Source organism: Botryllus schlosseri, chromosome 2, assembly GCF_051294905.1.
Source record: "Botryllus schlosseri isolate E-star chromosome 2, Bs_hap1, whole genome shotgun sequence".
Classification (NCBI taxonomy): domain Eukaryota; kingdom Metazoa; phylum Chordata; class Ascidiacea; order Stolidobranchia; family Styelidae; genus Botryllus; species Botryllus schlosseri.
Genome location: NC_137237.1, coordinates 15363348 through 15384817, shown reverse-complemented (window position 1 = coordinate 15384817; position 21470 = coordinate 15363348). Strand labels below are relative to the sequence as shown.

The 21470-nt window shown below is 38.9% G+C and overlaps 5 protein-coding genes across 6 annotated transcripts; 1 reads left to right on the top strand and 4 right to left on the bottom strand.

The window, feature by feature from the left end:
- Positions 1-1959: 1959 nt before the first annotated feature.
- Positions 1960-3211, bottom strand: LOC145433877 (uncharacterized). The gene is made up of 5 exons (XM_080311130.1): positions 3074-3211; positions 2956-3012; positions 2728-2835; positions 2180-2344; positions 1960-2037 (listed from the first exon to the last, which is right to left on the bottom strand). Exons 1-5 carry the CDS (start codon positions 3134-3136, stop codon positions 1960-1962), a joined length of 471 nt encoding a protein of 156 aa, XP_080167256.1. The 5' UTR covers positions 3137-3211.
- Positions 3177-5944, bottom strand: LOC145433861 (uncharacterized). The gene is made up of 13 exons (XM_080311116.1): positions 5912-5944; positions 5796-5849; positions 5672-5731; positions 5559-5612; positions 5247-5354; positions 4918-5046; positions 4454-4540; positions 4210-4299; positions 3932-4009; positions 3718-3831; positions 3586-3654; positions 3396-3509; positions 3177-3331 (listed from the first exon to the last, which is right to left on the bottom strand). Exons 1-13 carry the CDS (start codon positions 5942-5944, stop codon positions 3239-3241), a joined length of 1083 nt encoding a protein of 360 aa, XP_080167242.1. The 3' UTR covers positions 3177-3238.
- LOC145433788 (uncharacterized) lies at positions 5671-8515 on the bottom strand. The gene is made up of 11 exons (XM_080311043.1): positions 8435-8515; positions 7469-7534; positions 7318-7401; positions 7175-7261; positions 6930-6995; positions 6789-6872; positions 6659-6733; positions 6145-6361; positions 5995-6078; positions 5796-5849; positions 5671-5731 (listed from the first exon to the last, which is right to left on the bottom strand). Exons 3-9 carry the CDS (start codon positions 7378-7380, stop codon positions 6014-6016), a joined length of 657 nt encoding a protein of 218 aa, XP_080167169.1. The 5' UTR covers positions 7381-7401; positions 7469-7534; positions 8435-8515; the 3' UTR covers positions 5671-5731; positions 5796-5849; positions 5995-6013.
- Positions 8516-9047: 532 nt separating this feature from the next.
- Positions 9048-10043, bottom strand: LOC145433830 (uncharacterized). The gene is made up of 5 exons (XM_080311083.1): positions 9920-10043; positions 9520-9601; positions 9382-9453; positions 9257-9322; positions 9048-9188 (listed from the first exon to the last, which is right to left on the bottom strand). Exons 1-5 carry the CDS (start codon positions 9958-9960, stop codon positions 9048-9050), a joined length of 402 nt encoding a protein of 133 aa, XP_080167209.1. The 5' UTR covers positions 9961-10043.
- A 5660-nt stretch (positions 10044-15703) lies between these two features.
- On the top strand, positions 15704-21023 carry LOC145433789 (uncharacterized). 2 transcript variants are annotated; one of them, XM_080311045.1, is made up of 4 exons: positions 15704-16005; positions 16132-17262; positions 17427-17656; positions 20078-21023. In XM_080311045.1, exons 2-4 carry the CDS (start codon positions 17174-17176, stop codon positions 20203-20205), a joined length of 447 nt encoding a protein of 148 aa, XP_080167171.1. In that variant the 5' UTR covers positions 15704-16005; positions 16132-17173; the 3' UTR covers positions 20206-21023. The 2 variants fall into 2 exon arrangements, with proteins under 2 accessions (XP_080167171.1, XP_080167170.1); XM_080311044.1 differs by having other exon boundaries at positions 15704-17262.
- The last annotated feature ends 447 nt before the right edge of the window (positions 21024-21470 follow it).

The following is a 21470-nucleotide window of genomic DNA, read 5'->3' as shown; positions in this document are numbered from 1 at the left end:
TTCCCACGGGGACATCAGATGAAGTACCTTTGATCTGTGTAACCTGGTGTAAACTGATTACCACAGTCCAGGACGATAAGAGGATAATATAGTTGGGTTACATTTATTAGGCTTACCATATTTTGGAAATCCCAAAAGAGGACACTTTTTCAGAAATTTGCAACTTGCAAAACCGGAGTAAAATTCTGAAAAACCGGTTAATTTTTCCCACTTTGTGATCGATTGACTAAAAAAAAAAAAAGGTCATCACTTCTGCTCAGAGCTCAATAACATTTTTTACCCCACATTGCCAGGTGGATGACTAAAAAAAAAAAAAAAAAAAAAAAAAGGTCATCACTTCTGCTCAGAGCTAAAATCAGCGTTTTCCACTCCGCAAGCCCGCCGGAGCGTCAGTTCTGTGCTAATTTGCGGCATAACACTGTCAATTTGCTCTAAATCTGCCTAAATTTTCAAAAAAGAGGACAAAATCTCAAAAAAGAGGACAAAAGGGCGTCCTCCGAGGACACTTTCAAAAAAGTCAAAAAAGAGGACAAATCCTCTTAAAAGAGGACGTATGGTAAGCCTAATATTTATCATCTGTAGTCACACACAATGTACAATGCGATAAGACACAATGCCAAGTGATGAACAAATAGGACGATGTCAAACGACACGCATACAATGGCGATCCTTTTAATCTGGCATCCACCTGGGCCTAGTGTCCGATGTCACGCAGTTCTTTTCGATCTTGAACTTGTTGAGGCCCTTTATACTGCTGGTTCTTTCCATTCCTTGTGGGTGCTTTCTTTCGTTGGGTCTTTTACTGGGCGTTTTTGGTCGTCGTAAGAACGGCAACGGCAGGGGGACAGGAGCCCAGATAAACCTCCGACCGGAATCGATCCAAGTCCGCCAGATTGGTGAGCGCTCACCACTGCGCTATCTTTCCCGTCCATTCGACAACTTCCTATCTTTTCATTGTATCGCAGTGTTGCAGTCTTTTGAAATGATGAAATTGCTAATAGAAGTTCTATTATAGAAATGACACTGTGGTCCGGTGTCAACAGATTACAATGTCATGACCTGGAGCCTACGATATTCATATCGTAGGCCCCGCATGACCATTAAAAGTTTACAACATTTTAGAAATACAAAACATATAAAGTACAAAACGACATGGAATAAAGTAAAATTGTGTCGTAACTCATAACTAGACGTTGAAGAATTACATTACTTGACAAAATAAAACTACTTGACAAAATTTTCAGGAAAATATAAGCTTCAACAAAGTCCAGGAAAAGATAACTTGAGAAAATTACGAGATGCGCCTGATCCGTAGTCCGCCGTTTACATTGCAAATTTCGTGATAGTCCGCCGGTCCGCAGTTCCGCCGTTTAGTATTACATGTTCCGCTGTTCCGCCGTTTAGTATTGAGCTATTTTCTCATGGTCCGCCCGGTCCGCAGTTCCGCTCGGTCCGCTGTTTAGTATTACAGATTCCGCTGTTCCGCGGTCCGCCGTTTAGTATTGAGCTATTTTGTTACGGTCCGCTCGGTCCGCAGTTCCGCTTGGTCCGACGTTTAGTATCGCAAGTTCCGCTAGTTCCGCAGTCCGCTCGTTCCGCCGTTTAGAGTTGCCCTCCAAAATTCCAGTGTTTCAACCAGGGATGTGCAGTCGAAGTTTCCTTAAATTTTCTCTGGCTGGAGTCAAATATGCAACTCTTTGCCATGTGACTTGATAAACCAAAATAACCCGAACTCCAACCCCAGAACGAACCCTGACTCCAATCATACTTTCAAAATACCCCTAAACATAACCCCAACCCAACCCTAAGCCCCTAGCGTTAAACCACACGCTCAAATTCCGCATGCTATTGTGTGACATGCTCATGTGTCCGCGATCCATACAGGGTGGAGTCGGAGTTTGCTAAAATGCTCCGATTCAGACATCGACTCGAGGCGATTTAAAATCGAACAAAATGTTGTCAAATGTTACCAAAAAGTGCTGTTGCGATTACACAAGTTTTCACGTTTTCCACAACTTTCAAGCACTTAATTTCTTTCTGCACGCACAATCTTCTTTTTAATTAGAAAAAATGGTGTCCCTTGATAACCATAATAAATTATAATATATTTATATATATTTACTATATTATTATACAATAATAATATTATAAATGTACTAAATCGTTGCGCGATGAGTACCTGTTCTGGTAAATAGCTTCCGCTATTTGCTATATCATCCGAAACTCTGGTTTTGGATTCCCCTCTACTTTCCGCCGTGTTTTGCTCCTTTGGTTGCGTTTTCCGCAGCAACTTTTCTTCGATCGACTTCAAAAGTTCCGAAAAGTTGTCATCATCGACATCGGCCTCTAACGGCGAGACGTATCTCAGAATATTATTCGAGGCACGGTCCCAGCACGAACGTCGTAAAGTAAAGGCAGAGATTTCGGGTTATGTAAAAAGTAAACATTCTAGATCCAGTCTTGACTAAAATACTGGAAACTGACAAGTAGAAGCACAAGTATTATGAAATCATAACCATTTGAAAAAGCAGTGCAAGTCGGACAAACCAAAATGAAGTATTCATAGTTGACAAAATTCATATAAAAACCTTACGTACTCTATTTACCCTGATAGAAGTCGACGCCTCAAATCTTAGCAAATTTGCATATAGTTCACACCAATCTCGAGCGCCGACTAGCTGAGAATACCGCAAATATCCTGTGAAAACAACAAGTAAAAATGCTAACCTCGGATTTCTTATCAGCCTTGTCCTGCTTTGGTTCGAATTTTTCCGTTCTTGCTGCAGTAAACTCAGGAAGCCTGGTCAGATCTTCACATTCATCGTCGGACAGGTCCTAATAAATATAAAACGGCTCAAATATATATGACATAGCGGCATGAAAATTTACGACAATCAATTCGAAATAATAGTAGTAACTGGCGACAGAATAAGGTAAAAGCAAAATTTCACTCACCCAAGAATTGCATTCATCTTCCAAAATAAGATCGGGATCTTTCAACACTATGTCAACCTGAAACCACGCATACTTAATAATAACAAACAAACAATAATATGAAGAATGATCATTCTACCGGTTTCGGCGTTTCCTGGATGTTACGTGTTTCAAAATGTGGAAAATTCTTGATCTTTTTCATCGGGGGATTGCCAATGTTAACTTTTTGTTTGGACTTTTGACCCAGTTCATAACTCGGAAATATAAAGTATGCGATAAAGCAAGTCTAGATAGCTCTGTAGTGTCAAAAAGACAGCCAATATCTTACAGGGTTCACTTCCATCACTTGCGTAATTTCTTCCCAAATAAGATCGGAATCTTTGAACACTTTGTTAACCTGGAAGCACATGCACAATATACTTATAGCAATAGTAAATAAAACGAACGAATGGAAATTCTACCATTTTCGGTGTATCCTGGGTGTCACATGCTTTCAAATTTGTCAAGCTTTTGACCTTTTTTATCGACGAATCGCTTACACAAACTTTATCGTTAGACTTTCGATCTAGCTCAGTCTGAAATGCGAAGAATAAATTATCAACACGAAATCTAGATAGGTCTATAGTGCAAAATAATCGGGCCATATCTTACAATGCTTGCTTCCATCTCTTGTGCGATTTCTTCTAAAACAAGATCTGAACCTTCTAAACTTTCGTCAGCCTGAAAATATATGTATAATATATATCCCATTTATAAACACAAAACGAATGAATGGTGATCTACCTGTTCTGATGTCTTTGAGGTTTCAAGTGTTTCAATATCTAGCAAATCCTTGATCTTTTTCGTGGAGGAATCGCTGATGCAAGCCTTATCCTCCAACTTTTGATCAGGCTCTGCCTGAAATACATAGTCTGCGATGTAAACATTGAACTATATCGAATCAAAAATAGCCATCTTTCACCGATAAGCCCAACATTGAAAATATTACAATACAAACCTGAGGAGCATTCCGACATGGTTTGGGTGAGACGTATGTCAATCCAAAATTCTCAAACGTTTCACTATTTTGAAGATCCTGAAATGAAACAATCGAGCTACTGTAACATGGCTGGTAAAAAAGCGGGCGAGTTCATAAAATTTAACATGGTGACCAATCTACCGAGAGAAAGTGCGCCTGCCAGCAAATAAAATCTATTTGAGAATACATTTCAACCAAAATTGTAAGGAGTTATATGAGTATACATTGATTGTTGCGGAAAATCTGGGTCATTGTACCTGCCGCGGTAATTTCCTACGCTTCTTTATCTTTTTAGGAGAAGAACTGTCCGAGCTATCTCTCACACATAACTTTATATTCGGCTCAGTCTATAAGTAAATTCATATGAACAAATCAACAAGGGCAATACAGGTACAATCAAAACTCTTCGAATACATATGTCGGACAAAAGGTTTTTCTAAATCTCAATAACACATTTTATTACCCTGTACTAAAAAAATTGATAGTATTACAAAAGCTTACATGCGGATGCTGTGGAGCGTTACCAGATGACTTTCCACAGACATCTTTCTGTTCAAGTTGTTTCACAATTTCAACATGACTTTGATCCTGCAGAAAAAGAAAGGACTAGATCAGGAAAAATGTGTGATTGTTCAGCAGACTAGTGTCAACAAGAGCTTGAAAAGTGTCCAAACTCAATTGCAAAAATGCCTATTGGAATATAATAATCATGCAACTTTTAGATTTCTGGTGAAAATAGGGGTCATTATACCGGTAGGAGTAATTTACTACGCTTCTTGATCTTTTTAGAAGATTTGTTCGCGCTATCTTTCACAAATAACTGTATATTCGGATCGGTCAATAAGTAAAATTATATGAACAAATCAATACAGGCGACCACAATTGATACCATGCAAAGACACAGGAAGCATTAACACACTTCATTGACTTGTAAAGAAAAACTTGAGATAGTTAGAAAAGCTTACATGCATATCTTGTTGCGAGTTGGCAGATGGATTCAGCGAGACATCTTTCAATTCAAGTTGCTCCACAGTTTCAACTTGAGAGAGAGAGAGAGAGTCTTTATTTTCATCGAACCAAAATTGATGTTGATCCTGGAGGAAAAGAAGGAAATAGATCGGGAGTAGTGTATCGATTTTGAACAGCCTAGCTCCAAATAAGCTTGAAAAGTGTCTTGAAATTTTGCGTGAATAATAATCATTCTGCACCGCAGAATTGCTGATTATATACCATTCAGGAGTTGATCAGTAAAGTCAGCAAAACAACATAAATTCTTAACAACACAATATCCAACCTGTTTTGGAGCTTTGCTTGTTTTGAGCATCTTTTCTCTTCTCATCTCCTTTTTTGCTTGCATATCCCCCATGTCACTTCCAAGACTACGCACTGCAACAGGTTCAACCTGTGAAGTGAGAGAGTTATGAAATGCAATGATCTATCAAATTTGTTATATAGTTTGCAACTTTATCAAATGTGTGATAAGCTTCGAAAGTTACATTTTATCACAGAGAAACAGGGGTGTATGCAAATATACTTTCAGCCTATAGTCACATCGTAGTTTTTTTTATTTGATTCCAACCCAAGTGATAAGCATGACAGTTTATACCTGTTGTGGCGATGAACTTTGTTTGAGGAGATCACCGCGAGACAAGTGTGCATCCTGAAATGTGATAAGGTGTGAGTACAGGCGCATATAATCGGATGAAAATAAACAATCACCTTCGACACGGATCGACTCCTATACTTGATTCCTTCAATCGAAACGTTCCTTCCACCATTCTAAATTGATAAGAAAACGATAGAGAATCAATCCATATTCAATTATCTATCAGGAAAATGATACCTGTTGCAAACAAGCATTGTCCCCATGACCCAATGTTCTGTATTTCACATTCCTCTGTAAAGTTATTTACAATTACTTAGAAATTTGCAACTCAGTAAAGGATAGACCCGCTGTACTTGCTTGCTAGCCTCAAAGGAGCTGCAAACCATCTGGATCAGCATATATAAAAAGAGGCAATCGATAATACAAATTCACTTACCCTGGGTTCGTTATTTGGTTTATGTCGAGGTGGAGACGGATATCTGGTATACTCGCAGCTCCCCAATTGCTCTATTTTTGGAATCTGAACGAATCGTTAATCAAATATATTTACAAAGGAAGCTCAAATGGAATTTGCGCATTTTCTGACCAAAGCCACGCTTGCAGAAATATCCGACTGGGATTTCTTCACTGGATTCTGCCTTCCTGCTACGTCTGCTGAATTCGATATCTCCTGCAAATGAATAGATAGCATCATTGTCAAGACTTTGCAGCGTGTTTGAAAGTCGAAATACCTGTTGCAGGGTTTTCTTCTTCGAACGGCATTTTTCAGACGCTGGTCGACGCTTCTTTTCAGATCTTGACTTCTGTGGAATTTTTCAAGCAAAGAAAGTATTGAAGGCTACTGGAAGCGCACATAAAACAACAAACAACTGTACCTAAATATTTATCAAGCACACTTATTCACTTAACCATTACTAATAATGAACTGTACTGCTATATATCTGATTCAAAACTTAGCTGAATGCAATCACAATTAGGAAATTCACTGACTTAAATTTCAAGATGCATGTATGGAATCGGAAATGTAGATCAACTTGCAATGAAATCTTGTGTATCCAACAGGCCTATTACATCACAAATATTCAAAATAGGTCAAATACCCGTTGCTTAGGCATAGGTTCAAGTCGACATGGAATGCGTCTCAAATCTTCCTCATTATGCACCACCAATACCTGCTACCAGAAATCATGTGTTAGAAATGTTCCAGTAACTATTGTAACAAATGCATACCACAGATTTTTTTCTGGTGATAGATCTCGGTGACTGATTGACGTTATCATTCTCTAGCACCCATTTACCACATTTTCTTTCCCTCTTCAAAATAATTACATAGCTCACCTCAAGTCCTCAATACTCAAAATTAATGGGTACCTGAAGACAAGCATTGCCCTCGTGCAGAATCAACTCGGGATTAGCATTCTTTCTTGGTTTTGACTTCTAAACAATATAGATAACATCACTTTCACGGCGTGAGAATTAAAGTATGAAGGTTGTTAGGTAGCTTAACTGTGTATGACAATATTGCTGATCGAACATACCATCGCAAATACAATATCATTAAAGTCTGATACATCACTAATCAATAGGGTTTCCAATATTACAAAAAGTAAACTTACTCGAGATCTCAGAGCAGAGTTGGTGGGATGCGACATCTGGTTCGGATCACCTTGGTCCCTGACTTTCAAATGTTGTTTCCCCAACGCCTGTTATCAACAGGCTCATTACATTGAAAACATAATGAGCTGAATTCAATTCATACCAAGGATTCCTGTCTCATGTTATCCAATGGAGATTCGGTGAAAGCAATATCTTCAGATATCATTTTACCGGGTTTACGACCAGTCTTGAAAAGAGGCAAAATAATAATATAATAATTTGAGTCTTTCAGATACACTTGATAGTTAACTCACTTTTCTCTGACTAGTTTCTTCCGTCGGGATTGATCTAGGCTTTGATCTTCTCTCCCCCGTTCGTTTCTGCAAGGTATATATCTATTCCATTTAATACATTTTAAAGTATATGTATGTCTCGGTACATGTATGGCCCTATGTGTACACAGATATCTACCCCAATGACTTTAGAAACCTATACGATATGGAGTTGGGTAGCGCATCTCGTTGAATCGTCTGAGATAAACAGAATTGATAACAAAAGTATGTTCTATACATTAACAACATAGGTATCTGCAGAAGAGTATTGATGTGCTATGAAGAAAGCTAATAGTTATCAATCAATCAATTTAATGAAATAGGAAATGACACTACACGGAGCTTACACGAGATTTCACAATCTGACTTTGAGGTGAGTCAGATGCCCTCAACGAATTATCTCGTTTCAGATTCCGTTCCTCCAAATCCTCGCATTAAATAGAATGTTTCAAAATTTACCCAAGTGGTAAAATGGCTCTTTTCGTTATCAATGTTCTTGCTCTCGTGTGTCAGCCACTAGTTGTGCTCAATTACACTTCTACGGAGTGTTGTTTGGATGCCATGGGCCATAATTTCTATGGAAATACTCAAAGTGACACCTCGGATATTTCAATGACATTTCTACGCGAAACATGAGGATTGTTATCGCACAGATCTACTTCATAGCGGAGCCTTTGTTTCGAATTTGAAAACTTGGATTTTTGTTTCTGCAAAATGATGGAGTTGAATCAGCAATATTGATGAAAAGTGACATTAGACAGGCTGAAGACTGCAAAGATATAACTATAAACAGTCCATGATGATACCAAATCAAATTTGTTATCAACATTGTTGTTCTGCGGATATCTTCATCCACCACTTACAAATGCAGTATTTCTAGTTAGTTTTGAATGCACCCAAATCTACACGGTCGGTAAACAGATATACGTGAATTGATTGAATCCTTACTCGAATACTCTTTCCTGAACTTGTGCCACTGGAATTTACGGACAACTCGTCCTGTTTGCCTCTAATCGACAAGGTCAAATCCCGCAAGATTGATATACATGCTCAATTTTTTCAATAATGGACTTTAACTTAAATAATCCTCTTACCAGCATTCGGTCATGACCATTTTTGAATGAATTTCTATGGTTCCGCTGCACATCCTTCATCTCGTTAGCAATCTTATTCTGGAAGGTGTCAAAAAAATAATGTTAATATCTGTTATAGCATGGATCCATGAGTGAGTGACGTGCTGCCTTGAGTGAAATGGGACCAGCAAAGAAGTGCCGTTAAGTGGGGTCCGCAAAATGGGTTCCCATCAACTATACTAAACTACTGAACTACTACTAAATTTTATTTATTCTATATATTTTTATTGATGTCTCATCATCATCGTTGCCAATTCATAATATGGCATGCCTAGCAACTACCATAGAGAGCCTACCGGTATGTCATCCCGTGGTTTCACTATGCTATTGATATCTGGCGTAGGCCTAAGTGTAAAAAAGTGGAATGATTCTAAATTATATCCTAAAATAACTTACTTCTTCGATTGCAAGATACTCTTTAACTAATGTCAAGAACGGCAAATTCCGAGAGTCATATTCGCTGTCCACCTCTTCCTTTTCCTATTAAAGTGAGAGTAGTAAACTCCATAATGATTAGGAATGGTATGAAATCCCACCTCAAGATAATTTTTTGGCACAGGTTGTTCTCGCTAAAAATTGAATAGATTTGTGTAAATGCATGTGATAATTATATTCAATGGAGATTAACACTGCTTACTGCGCAAGGCATACAGGACAATGGTCTCATGCAGGATACCAAACTATTCCAAGCTTTCTTTAGACGCTAAAAACAATATTACTTGGTGACCATTTGCATATTGGCAAACAGCAATACAAACTTACGTTGTTATCTCTGTCAATGGGCTGGAAGTTTTGGAAACTAGCAGGATTCACATATTTTCCGTGTGAGGAAATCTAGAAAAAATTTGTGATGCCTAGTAGGGATACATGAGATGCAGTATGACATTTTATTCAACTCACATAGTTATCCTGTTCCACGAGAGGAAAATGGAAACCGATCGAAGATGACGGAAAGGCATCTTTAGCACGACGGATTGTAGCACTGAAACAGCATGATGCACAAATCTTGAAACTTAGAAACAATCAATGTATATTTTGAATGTAATCTATTTTCCAAACAGACTATATCTTATGGTTCACTGGATGTGACTGTAAGGCATGAACATAATAGTGTAGATCTGCCACCCGATCTGCCGTCCGTTAGCTCAGTACGAATGTAAGTCACAATGAATGAACAATGAACATGACATTACTTGTATTTCTGCAGCAATCGCAGAGCTAAATGCCGACTGTCACCTAATGATTGGCCGCAACACCACCACAGCTCATGCATATAAGAGAAGGATTAAAAAAAATTTACCTGCTACGAGGGCAAGAATTGCGCATTCGATAAGACGACATCGCTATCAAATTATTAGAGGCTCTTCACAAGGATAAAACTACTCGACAATGAAATACTGTAAAATTATTTTCCGTTTTATTTCAATAGCTATTATGACATCACAATTTGTCACGTGATCTATCAGCTGACTGAGTTGCCAGGGAGCCAAAATCACAATTTAAGTTGCCAGCTTCAATTCTCTTCTTTGAGTGAAATTTTCTATATCATGAAGAATCTGACTATAAATGACCAATAAATTAATACAGATTGTAGATTATCATCCAAAATTTAAAACGGATTCGAAATAAAAAAAACCTTTCCACAGAGAAAGATACGGTATGTACTTCGGAAGCGAGTACCGTGACAGCAGCTGATTTATGAAGAATATTTTATTGTTACGTCATATTGAGTCTCGAGATTATCAAGAGTCCACATTTCAACAACTCAACTAACAAGAGTTTGGCAAATATGCGACGATGTTTGGACTAGTGCACATTATTCAATCATGGGAATTCGATAATATTGGCTGCGGATACAGTAACCCTTGACTCGTGAGCCAAGTTTTTGCCAAATTTTCCATAAATTAACATAAAGTAGACCTATATTATTTTAATATTTTAGACAGATTTATTTGACTTCTGGGTAAGGGTAGAGTTCCCTTGGAAATAAGCTCATCAACACGACGCACATCAACGCGCAATCGTTGGTAGGCTACACCACAACGTGGCTCCTTTACCAAAAATGTTGGACGCCCCTGCCTTATAAGCTCCTGTACAAAATCCCACACAACTTGTTTAGCTGGTGCACTAGTTGACATAAAAACGATGGAAAGGATGAGACACTCGATGGCCCGATTCGGGGACCTCTGTAACAATATGTTGTGATTAACTGCTGGTCTGAAATTGCCTTCTACTTCTACTTTACAAACTGCAAATAGCGAAAAGAAAGTAAATCACAAAATATTACTAAGTAGAAGTAGAGAAAAAATTAGATTTACTTGAGTAAATACTAGAAGTAGACGAAAATTACTTGAGTACTTTGAAAAAGTAGTACTTCGTAACTGACAACCTCTGTATATAACACAACGTGAAGGTATATATTCTTCTCTGCTTTATGCGATCATTGCAGTATCGGGCATAGGGTTGCATTTAAAACAAATGGTATTTTGAACAGTGTTTTAAACAAAGGCCTTTACGCGAAAATCGTGTCAGGCAAAATTAGCCGAATACTCCTTCTCCAATCCTATATGATTTCAATCGAAGTCGAGTATTTTAGAATCGTGTCCAGAATGCAACATCTCTGTAGCCTGAAACGGCTATCTTTTATACTAAATTTAGAAATTATCTTTGCAGTGCAAACCATCGGATGTTTTTATCATGCTATAACAACATCACTTTGATTTTGAAGCGATACCAATCTCTGCACATGACGGATTCAAATTGCTTATTATAATGCTCAAAAAGGTATATGTATAGAATTTTCGTTCTGCGACAGATTCATCAAGCACCCAGGGATTCCAGCTCACTTTGGGCTTATTTTATGGAACGCCTAGTCCCAGAACACGGTGAGAATATAATCCGTGTCTTGTTTACGTGACAATATGGTGAAATCCATATTATTACCAGCAGAGGTGGTCAAAGTGATCAAGAAAGCTACTGAAGTAGAAGTAGAAGTAGCGTCGAAAAAAATCTTCTCGAGTACAAGTAGAAGTACTTCTTCCATAAGCAATCTAAAACTACTTGAAGTAAAAGTAGAATTGACTAACTTTAAATCTACTCAAGTAAGTAAGTAGTTGTAACAACGGCTGTAGTTAGTTCGCATGGATTGTCAAAAGCTGCAAATTGAGCTATGCGAAAAGTGCAGAGCTTGATTCATATTGATGAATACCGGGATGTATCCAATTTTCAACAGCATAAGCATTCGTCCGCATCATGGAATGAAAATGATAGTATTGATTGATACGGAAATGCGATACTAGTCCTCTGTTTACTCGAACAGCCCGTTTTACAAAATATCATGGTATTGGCGCCCTCCCCCATATTATAAGGCCTGAAGTTTAGTTGAAGAGCAATCCGGAGAAGTTGTATCGGATACGGTGTAAACACTTTGCGCGATTAGTAAAGGTTAATAAAAGATATGGTGGATCGTAGAAATGCCATATTGTGTAGCTTTATCTCCTGAAATTAAAGGCATTACTACAGTTGCTTAAATACTTCAACATATATGCTCTCCAGACAAAAGAACTGAAACTAATTAGAACCCAAAGTATTATGATGGGAATTGAAAGAAAAATATAAATACCACTTCTGAAGAGCTTCTTGGAGGTACAGAACTTCAATATACAATTAAATAGTATATTCATATTGAAATGAACCCGAATATTTTCGGCTGACACTCGTCAGGGGTAATCGTCAGCAACTAGTAGAGAATTGGAAAGAACATTGTATATCAACAATCGTATCACAAAATATGACGTCACCAGCATGAAATTTCGAATGAGAGAGCGTTCAATGTACTATTTTTAGGTGATACACGAACTCCTTTTGTTGACAGAGTTTTGGTTGGTGTATTTTGATAAAAGTTGATTCCAAGGCACACAAATGGAATTGTGAACGGCCTCGACCTACGATTCGAAATCGGTCGTCTCGATAATTATTCGCACAAATCGGATTATCCAACATCCCAATACCACTTCTAAAAGCGGAAAAGTTACTTCATGTCTTTAGTCCAGAAAGTTTCAAAAGTGGTATGCTAAATCAGGTCTAAAGCTGAAAAAGTCAGAGTCCTCTTTTCCAGATTAGGACACGCCGTGGACTGCTAGTTTACGATATGATAAGTGAATTCTAGATTGCGAAACATCAGTTTCAAACGTTGTGATGGGCCATATATCCTGTGATGAAATATTTCATATGGGCGACAATGCGGTGTGAACGGAACCTGTTACTCGGAGGAATCAATCGAACACTTCTTGGTCCAGTGCAGCAGATACGACGAACATCGAACTTCGCTTAAAGGAGCCGCCGATCAACTAGGCATATGTTTTGTACTGGACAATTTATTATATATAAAGTAATGGTGAATATATATATATATTCACCATTACTTTCGTGAAATCATATGGTCACTCCATATCCACTGTGCGCGACGAAAATTCTGGGCTTTACTCAACTTTTATGAAAATTAAATGTTGATGCTCCGTCAAAGCACCCTCGAAATTTCTCAGGCTATCTTCTTGAATGGAGGATTAAACCACTTCTACTTGACAAACTGAAAATAGCGAAAAGTAAATAAGTAGACCACAAAATATTACGAAGTAGAAGTAGCGGTACATTAGATCTACTTGAGTAAGTACCAAAGTAGCGGAAAACTACTTGAGTACTTCAAAAAAGTGAAAGTACTTCGTTACTGACCACCTCTGATTACCAGGCACGTAATAATACACCTGGATTATCCATGGCGCAAAGCTATGTTTAGATGTGGTCAGTAACTCAGGATATTATACACCAAACTTAAATCAAGTTGGGTTTGACACCTCTTGGTCAAGGAGCTCCTGCCATATAGCCCAGTTCCCGTAATCTTCGTGGAAAAATTGTGTTTTTCACTGCAACTGTCGACCCAAACTGTAACTTATTTTAGATCTTTTATATATTTTGACATAACAAAGACAGTATCAATTCAATTCAATTCAATTTATTGCTAATAATTTCATCATTTCAATACACCACAAGACTGCGACTCTGCGATACAATGAAAGATAAGAAGGTGTCGAAACGACTTGAAGTAGTCTTCGATATCAGACACCCCCCTGACCTAGGCGATATAAAAAGTAGGCATGCACACTGCACAGTGCACACTGAATGAAAAATAAAGGAAGATAATATAAAAGGACAGTAAAAAGGTGGCATATGTCGGAAGGCGAGATCGATATGTCAGGTCGTGGTGCGGTAAAATAGATGGTTAATTTCGTTAAAGAAGCTATATTTACCCTATATTTTCAATTATCAATGTCAATCCCATATGACGTCACAATTGAATATTCGTGACGTCATTGCTTTAAAAACAAAAAACAATAAAAAACATGTTTTAAACAAGGGCCTTGTTCTAAACATGTTTGTTTTAAATTGATTTTTGTTTTAAACACAACCGTAATAGCGCATCTGCAATTTACGAAATACGCAACATAACAGTATCTTCAATGCGCTGTCTGCCTTTACGCATGACTATGTAATGACCAATTGATTTTCCACTTATTTCGGCCAAAGTGTCCGAATCATGTGAAGTAGACGGTATATGGATTAAAAATATATAACAGCTACATCAGAAAGGGAATGTATCTGCACTGCACTTCCTGGTCGCCGTCACAACTCCACGATTCATACCACGCCGACAGTTCGTGAAGTCGAGAGCGCATTGCTTCATTGCGCTACGATCGTCAGTGAGGCTAATTCTTCTGTGCCTTATCTGGCTATTGTTTCTCTGTAGCGACCTTATACATAAGAACGCGCAATATAAAAATCCTTGGCCATTTTGAGGAGATTCTGGTGCTCTGACAATATTGATAGTAGGCATTATGAGCTGTTTATGATGAATTTCGCTATCACAAATGAGGCAGGCTCGTCCGCGTCTCGTCTCTCCTTTCGCTCTGTATTTTCGGAGAATAAATAGGAAAATTGCGTGATTATACTAGTGTAAAACTTTCAAAATTAGTCATTCATGAACGGCGACAGAAAATATCAAAATCAATGAAAGTTTTCACAATTTTCTCTTACTCATCCTCACGACAGATGAGGCACAGCCTCACTTGCCTCCCGTGACCGCACGTCACTGATACCAAGTACCGAATATCACAATTCAATATTGTGCAGTACAAAATTGATGCATCGCTATTACAATAATAATAGTTATAATTACATTTCTAATTTACCAAGTGCCGAATCCAACATGTAGAATTCACTGGTGACTAGGGCTGGACACAATGATTCGAGTACTCGAATCTGAATCGAGTATTAAATTTAATGATTCGAGTCGAGTAGTAAAAGACGATTTTTTCGAGTACTGAAATTGTACGCTCCTCGCAACTGAAAGTTAATGAACTAACGAGAATTATAGTTTTGATAATATTTTCCACTGAGGAAGCCTTGAAACCTTGATTGACCGTGTCGCAGCATGATAGACATAGTACAAATCTACGAACGTTACTGGAAATAACACATTTCCGAAGTCATGATCGTTCCACAACATTGTCAAGAAGTGCAATGAAGTCGGTATGGTCGAAAACATACCGAAGTATCATTAATGTGACGGGTAACAGGCATTATGTTCTTCGTGGTGGCATAAAAGGTACATATTTAAACTTTTACATAGTACATTCTGTTGTGACGTCATAATGAGTGATACTCGAATACTCGACTCGACTCGAAGCATTTTACGTGATTCAGAATCGAATCACTCAGGTACTCGATTTTGCCCAGCCCTACTGGTGACCAATTAATGAATTCTCTATAAATGACATTATGCACCAGTTGCTCAGCAGTCACCGGTATTGGCTTCATGAGATGATATTTGAGCGCGTGTTTTCTCAGGTTTGGCCAAATGTTCAGTGAAGCGACTTACCAAAATACCGGCATATAGGCTACATATGGTATATGCCGTATATGATCCTAATTTGAATGACAGTTAGCTACGTCAATTGTGTAGAAATTGCCCGAGGCAATTAATAGACAGTATACTAGTAAAGTCTGCGTCATTTTCTCGTCAGGATTTTTACGTCGACAAAATATAGCCTACCAGGGTTCATATACCGTTCTAGAACAGGCAATTGTAATGAGTTACGGAATTTAGGTAACATATAGTAGGCCTATATATACACGTAGTTACGAGCAAAGTTATCAACGACTGAAGTGTAAGCATTAGCAATTTGAGCGATTTCACCTAATGTTCGACAATTTACCAAATATATCCTATGTATTATATACTTCTAAGCCGATTTGTCATGCGAGATCCCGCCCCTTGGCTGGATATAATTGGCGGAATATAACTGGAGTATCCAGATTATTCTCCGTGTAGTGGCCTGTTATTACTGCACTGTTCTCAGCAATCATTTGTGTTACATTGGGTCGGGACCGCTTTCGGCGAAGATTGGTCTTCAAGTTCTATAGGGCAGTTAGATATAATTCCAACATATTATAGAGCGGGTTCGTGTAGCTCCGACACATCGATTCAAGTGGAAACAGTATAAGGATAGCATTGAATTAATATATCTAAAGCTAAACGCTCATTCCTATACCCGTAATAACCAGAGACACCTAGATCTGACAGTAACCCAGTAATATTACTGACCATTTCATGTCGCCAGCGTCCTGTTACCATGTTATAACTAGGGCTGGGTAAAATCGACTACCTGATGAGTGATTCGATTCGGAGTAGACAGTAGAGAGAGTATTGAGCTTCGAGTCGAGCATACAAGTACCACTTGTTATGATGTCATATCACGATCAGTAAGACAGACGTGAAGTGTTCAAATATGTACCTTACAATACACGCATATCGTGTGTATTGTGTATCATGAGTCGGTGTATATATGCCGCAGAAACATCAAGGACAAACATAAACTACGTCCTTTCCTTTCCTGTAATAATGCCGATTACAATTATACTGCATAAAAGAATTTTGGGTGATTAAATCCCTGTAGTCGAAAACATCTGATGCTCAATTCGGATTTGAGTACTCCGATGGTTACCCATAGTCCTAACTGCAATGTACGAAAGACAGTGATTGTTGATATACGAGACGGATATGAATCGGCAAGCAGATCCTATTATTGTTGAGTTGTTGAATCCCATGAATGTCGAATTTATATTCGTTCAGTAACTAGCGCTTGCGAACGATTGTAGCAGAACTTGTGAGAAAATTTAGAAATTATACTGCGGTGGCGTGCAAGTAGAGGCGATCTTCTGTATCTGCTGGATATTTCTATTCGGCTTCTAGGGAACAGTTCAATCCACTATTGCCTCATACTTATCAATATGCCTATATGGCTGTCACCGGTCATACTTCATCGCATTTATTTTACGTTTGGTAACTTGTTGCCCTCTAGTTATAAGTAGGTGTTTACCATCGTCACGAATGGGGAACTAGGGATGAAGATCGTACTTCGCTAAGCGAGAAAAATACACGATATTCATTTAACGGATTTCGCTCTCCTTGCCGGACCTTACATTGCAATTCGAAGGCATGATCACAAGAAATCGAAAATCTCTTGCTGTGGGAATACTGGGCGTAGCAGTGTGTACAGCGTTGATATACAATCATTCTTCCAGAAGGTGAGATCATTGAAGTTATTGCGCTCATTAAATATATTTATGATAACTCCTGGATAATGGATATCCTTTTTACGATGGATGTAAAATAAGTTGAAAGGGTACTGTGTAATTAGCCTATATTAAGAGTCAATATCTATGAATGTAACAAAAATATACGCATTTAGGACGATTCGACGGAGCGAATTAGTTCAAGACAATAAGGAACATTTACCATTCGTACTTCAGCAGTCATGTTGCTACGATAAAAAGAAAACAACCACTGTGGAATATCCTCGGAACAGCGGAAATCTTCAGCGAAGTCCACCGTTTTCCAAATCTTCAAGTAGGCAGAAAAAGTTTAGCGCCGATAAAAGAGGTTGGAGTTACAAAGGGGACGGTCAATATCGATGCAGAGGTACGCTACCGTTTATGAACAGTTGACCACGGGTCATTCCAGAGACTTCGAAAATCGGAATAAAAATAATCATCACTGAATTTACCTTCCGGCACAATTCAAAAATAAAATTATGGCAACGGGCGCGTGCACGAAGGGTTATTATGTATGGATTACACGTTTTGTCAGAGGTGGGCAAACTGTAGAGGTTTATCTACACGCTCCTCCTCGCCATCTCATCCGTTAAATCGGTGTCTTTAAAAAGCCTAAAAGTGGGCCGTGCTACAAGCCAGCAGCAACGGAATCAAAAAATAACAAATATCGGCCTCGGTGTAAATGACCATTGTATTCGACAAACACCATGAATACCAAAAACAAACAAACGAGCAAAATGTGTCCCACGAGCGACTGTTCTGTGTAGGGTTGCATTTAAAACAAACGGTGTTTTAAAACACTTTCTTTAAGGCGTTTTAAACAGTGTTTTAAAAAAAGACGTATTTTTCAAGCTGTAAAATTATGCCATAATTATGTCAATACTTTAAAAATGCATGTTGTATGAGCCTACGGACAATTACCACCCGATGTAGCCGACGTATATCGATATAGGATGATTGGAGCCCTCAAAATAGTCGGTTCAACAGCAATAGTACATATATTTCGTCAAAGGAGCTATTTTTACCCTTTATTTTCAATTGTCAATGCCAATCAACTATGACGTCACAATTGAATATTTGTGACGTATTTCTTTAAAAAAACCATGAAAAACAATAAAAACTTGTTTTAAATTAGGGCCTTGTTTTAAACATGTCTTTTTAAAATTGATTTTTGTTTTAAATGCAACCCTAGTTCTGCGGCAGGCGAGGACAATTCGGACTTTTTGTACATACTCAATATTCGGGTGTTAAGGAGATAAAAATACCACCATCGATTCAATTATCGTTGCGCCAACGTTCCGAGTGGAAGCTTCCCATAGTGGCAAATTGACCATAGACCATAGACCATAGACCAGGGGCGGGCAACTTCTCCAGTCGGCGGGCCGGACATAGGAAAATTAGGAACTTGGCGGGTCGGATTGCTGAACATTATTCGCCCATTTATCCATATATACAAGGAATAAATCGTATTTAATGACTGAATTTCAACGACAGCAATGTAACTTCAAAGCCATTTCTCGCCAATAATGACGAAGACAATGTGGATTTGAGAACAGCATTGTCATACAGGCACCACCATGTCTGCTTCTCTCTGATCAATCAACACACGGTGAAATCCTTAATTAAGATTTCAAGGCATTCGATAAGCCCGGTACCCCAAATTTACCAAGATATCAATTCATTAGGGTTTAGTAGGTGACGAGATAGCGAGGTTGTTCAACTGTGAGGCCTATTTTTATCTCGATATTGAATTCATGCGGTCGCGGCCTCTACGAAATTTGAAAGTGGCCCAGACCCGTGTTGAGTTGGCGACCCCTGGCATAAGCGATGTCTTACAGAAGCCTATAGAAGTGTGCCGTGCTACAGGTCGACGGTTGCGGAATCAAAAATAAGAAATATCGGCCTGGTGTAAATGACCATTAGTCGACAAAAACCATGATTACCACAAATGCCATTTGGGTTGAGTACATCGTAAATGCCGATAAGGCGATAAGTCTTCTCGATTCGACGAACTTACGCGTATAAGCTCCACCCTCGCTCGCTGCGCATACATGTGTATAATGAGTAATGACATACAGGCACTAAAATTTGACGTATGTAAGCAAGTAGTGGGGAATCTCGGAAGACTGGGGCCGCGGGCCCCTTTATCTTGTAAGACGGAAAACTGTCCGCGGGCCAGACAAAATCCCTTCACGGGCCGGATCAGGCCCGCGGGACGTATGTTGCCCGCCCCTGCCATAGACCAATATATAAACGAAGCACGATTCATGGCTGTTGTGCACAGGGTGCCGATTTATCTTGGAAATGTCAATTCCTTTTCTGGGTTTAGGTTTCGAAGCCAAGTCATAATCCAACACTGAAATTCATTCCGCATCATCACGTCTGAATCTGGCAATAACGTAATCATTCAAATGTTGTTCCACGTGCAGATGACGCCACATCATCTCCATAGGCACATCGGTGGTAACGATGCTGATACTGGTGATATGACAATAAACTGCGTTTCGTCATTCGCTCCCTACCAATACTCTGAAAGGTTTCATGACAATCGTAAGTTGGCACTGAGTCCAACATGCCTAGCACGATTGCCCATAACCAGGTAGGCCTAGTACTCAAAATGTTCTTGGCTTTTCTTTGCTACCACGGGTATCGTGTCAGGCAAAATTAGCCGAATACCCCTCCTCCAATCCTATGAAGCCCAATCGAAGTCGAGAATTTTAGAATCGTGTCCGGAATGCAGCATCTATAAGCCTATTTTTTGTACTAAATTGAGAAATTATCTTTGCAGTGCAAACAATCGGATGTTTTTATCCTGCTCTAAAAAACCGCACATCTTCTTCAATTTTGAAGCGGTACCAATCTCCGCAAATGACGGATTCAAATTGCATATTACAATGCTCAAAAAGGTATGTATAGAAATCTGGTTCTGTGACAGATCCACTAAGCACTCAGGGATTCCAGCTCACGTTGGGATTATTTAATGCATGGAACGCCTAGTCCCAGAACACGGTGAGAATATGATTCGTGTCTTGTTTCCGTGACAATATGGTGAAACCCACATTATAACCAGACACGTAATAATACACCTGGAATTACCCATGGCACACATCTATGTTTAGATGTGCTCAGTAGCTCCGGATATCATACAGTACACCAAACATAAATCAAGTTGTGTTTAACACCCATGGTCAAGGCGCTCCTGCCATATAGCCCATGTTCCCGTAATATTCGTAGAAAAATTGTGTTCTTCACTGCAACTGTCGACCCAAACTGTAATTTATTTTTGGTCTCTTGTATATTCTGACATAACAAAGACAGTATCATATTTTAACAAGCGAGAATTATTAGATACGCCAGAACAGTATTCACCAAATCTTTTTACATAACATTTCACTTTGGACAACATTTCAGGTACCATACTCTCCTGATCCCTCAAAAACATGTTATGCTTATTGCATATACAAACTACGTTGACGCTTATTATGACCATTGTAGGTTGATCTAATTCATAGTCATCAAGGTATGCATTTTGTCCGTCACAACTCTTTAGTAAGGACAGGGAGGTCGGAATTAAATAAAAGGCAACTTCCCTACTAACACCACATCGTGTCTCGTTGTGGCACGTAAGCATTAAAAACTCCATCCTCGATGTTAAAAAGTAGACCGCTGGGTGTTCAGGATCTACGCTCTAGCCCAGTGGTTCTCAACCAGGAGGGCGCGTAAAAGCATCTGAAGGGGGGGGGGGGCGCGAAGAAGCGGTCAACTAGAAAAATATTTTGCTCTCTGCGCGATTTACCTCCAATTCACGCGTGTTTCTCTATAATTAGACCGAATTTCATATTTTTTTAAAAGTATCTTATCAACAGTCATAACCTTCCATGCCATCAAACAATCTGTTGGGGTTGCTAGCATCCCGGTTGGATTTTGTGAGATGACGATAAGGGGGGGGGGGGGGCGCGAAATTGTTCACTATCATAAAGGGGGGCGTGTCTTAAAAAAGGTTGAGAACCACTGCTCTAGCCGCTCGAAAGACCTCGCTGGCTAATATAATTCTGTTCGGTATTTGATTTATTTATTTATTAATTTATTGGTTAGAAAACTGATTGTTGCATAACAATTAACATCCGTGCAGTACGATGCTGACTAATGACCATGTCCGATTGGATACGCTTTGTACGTCG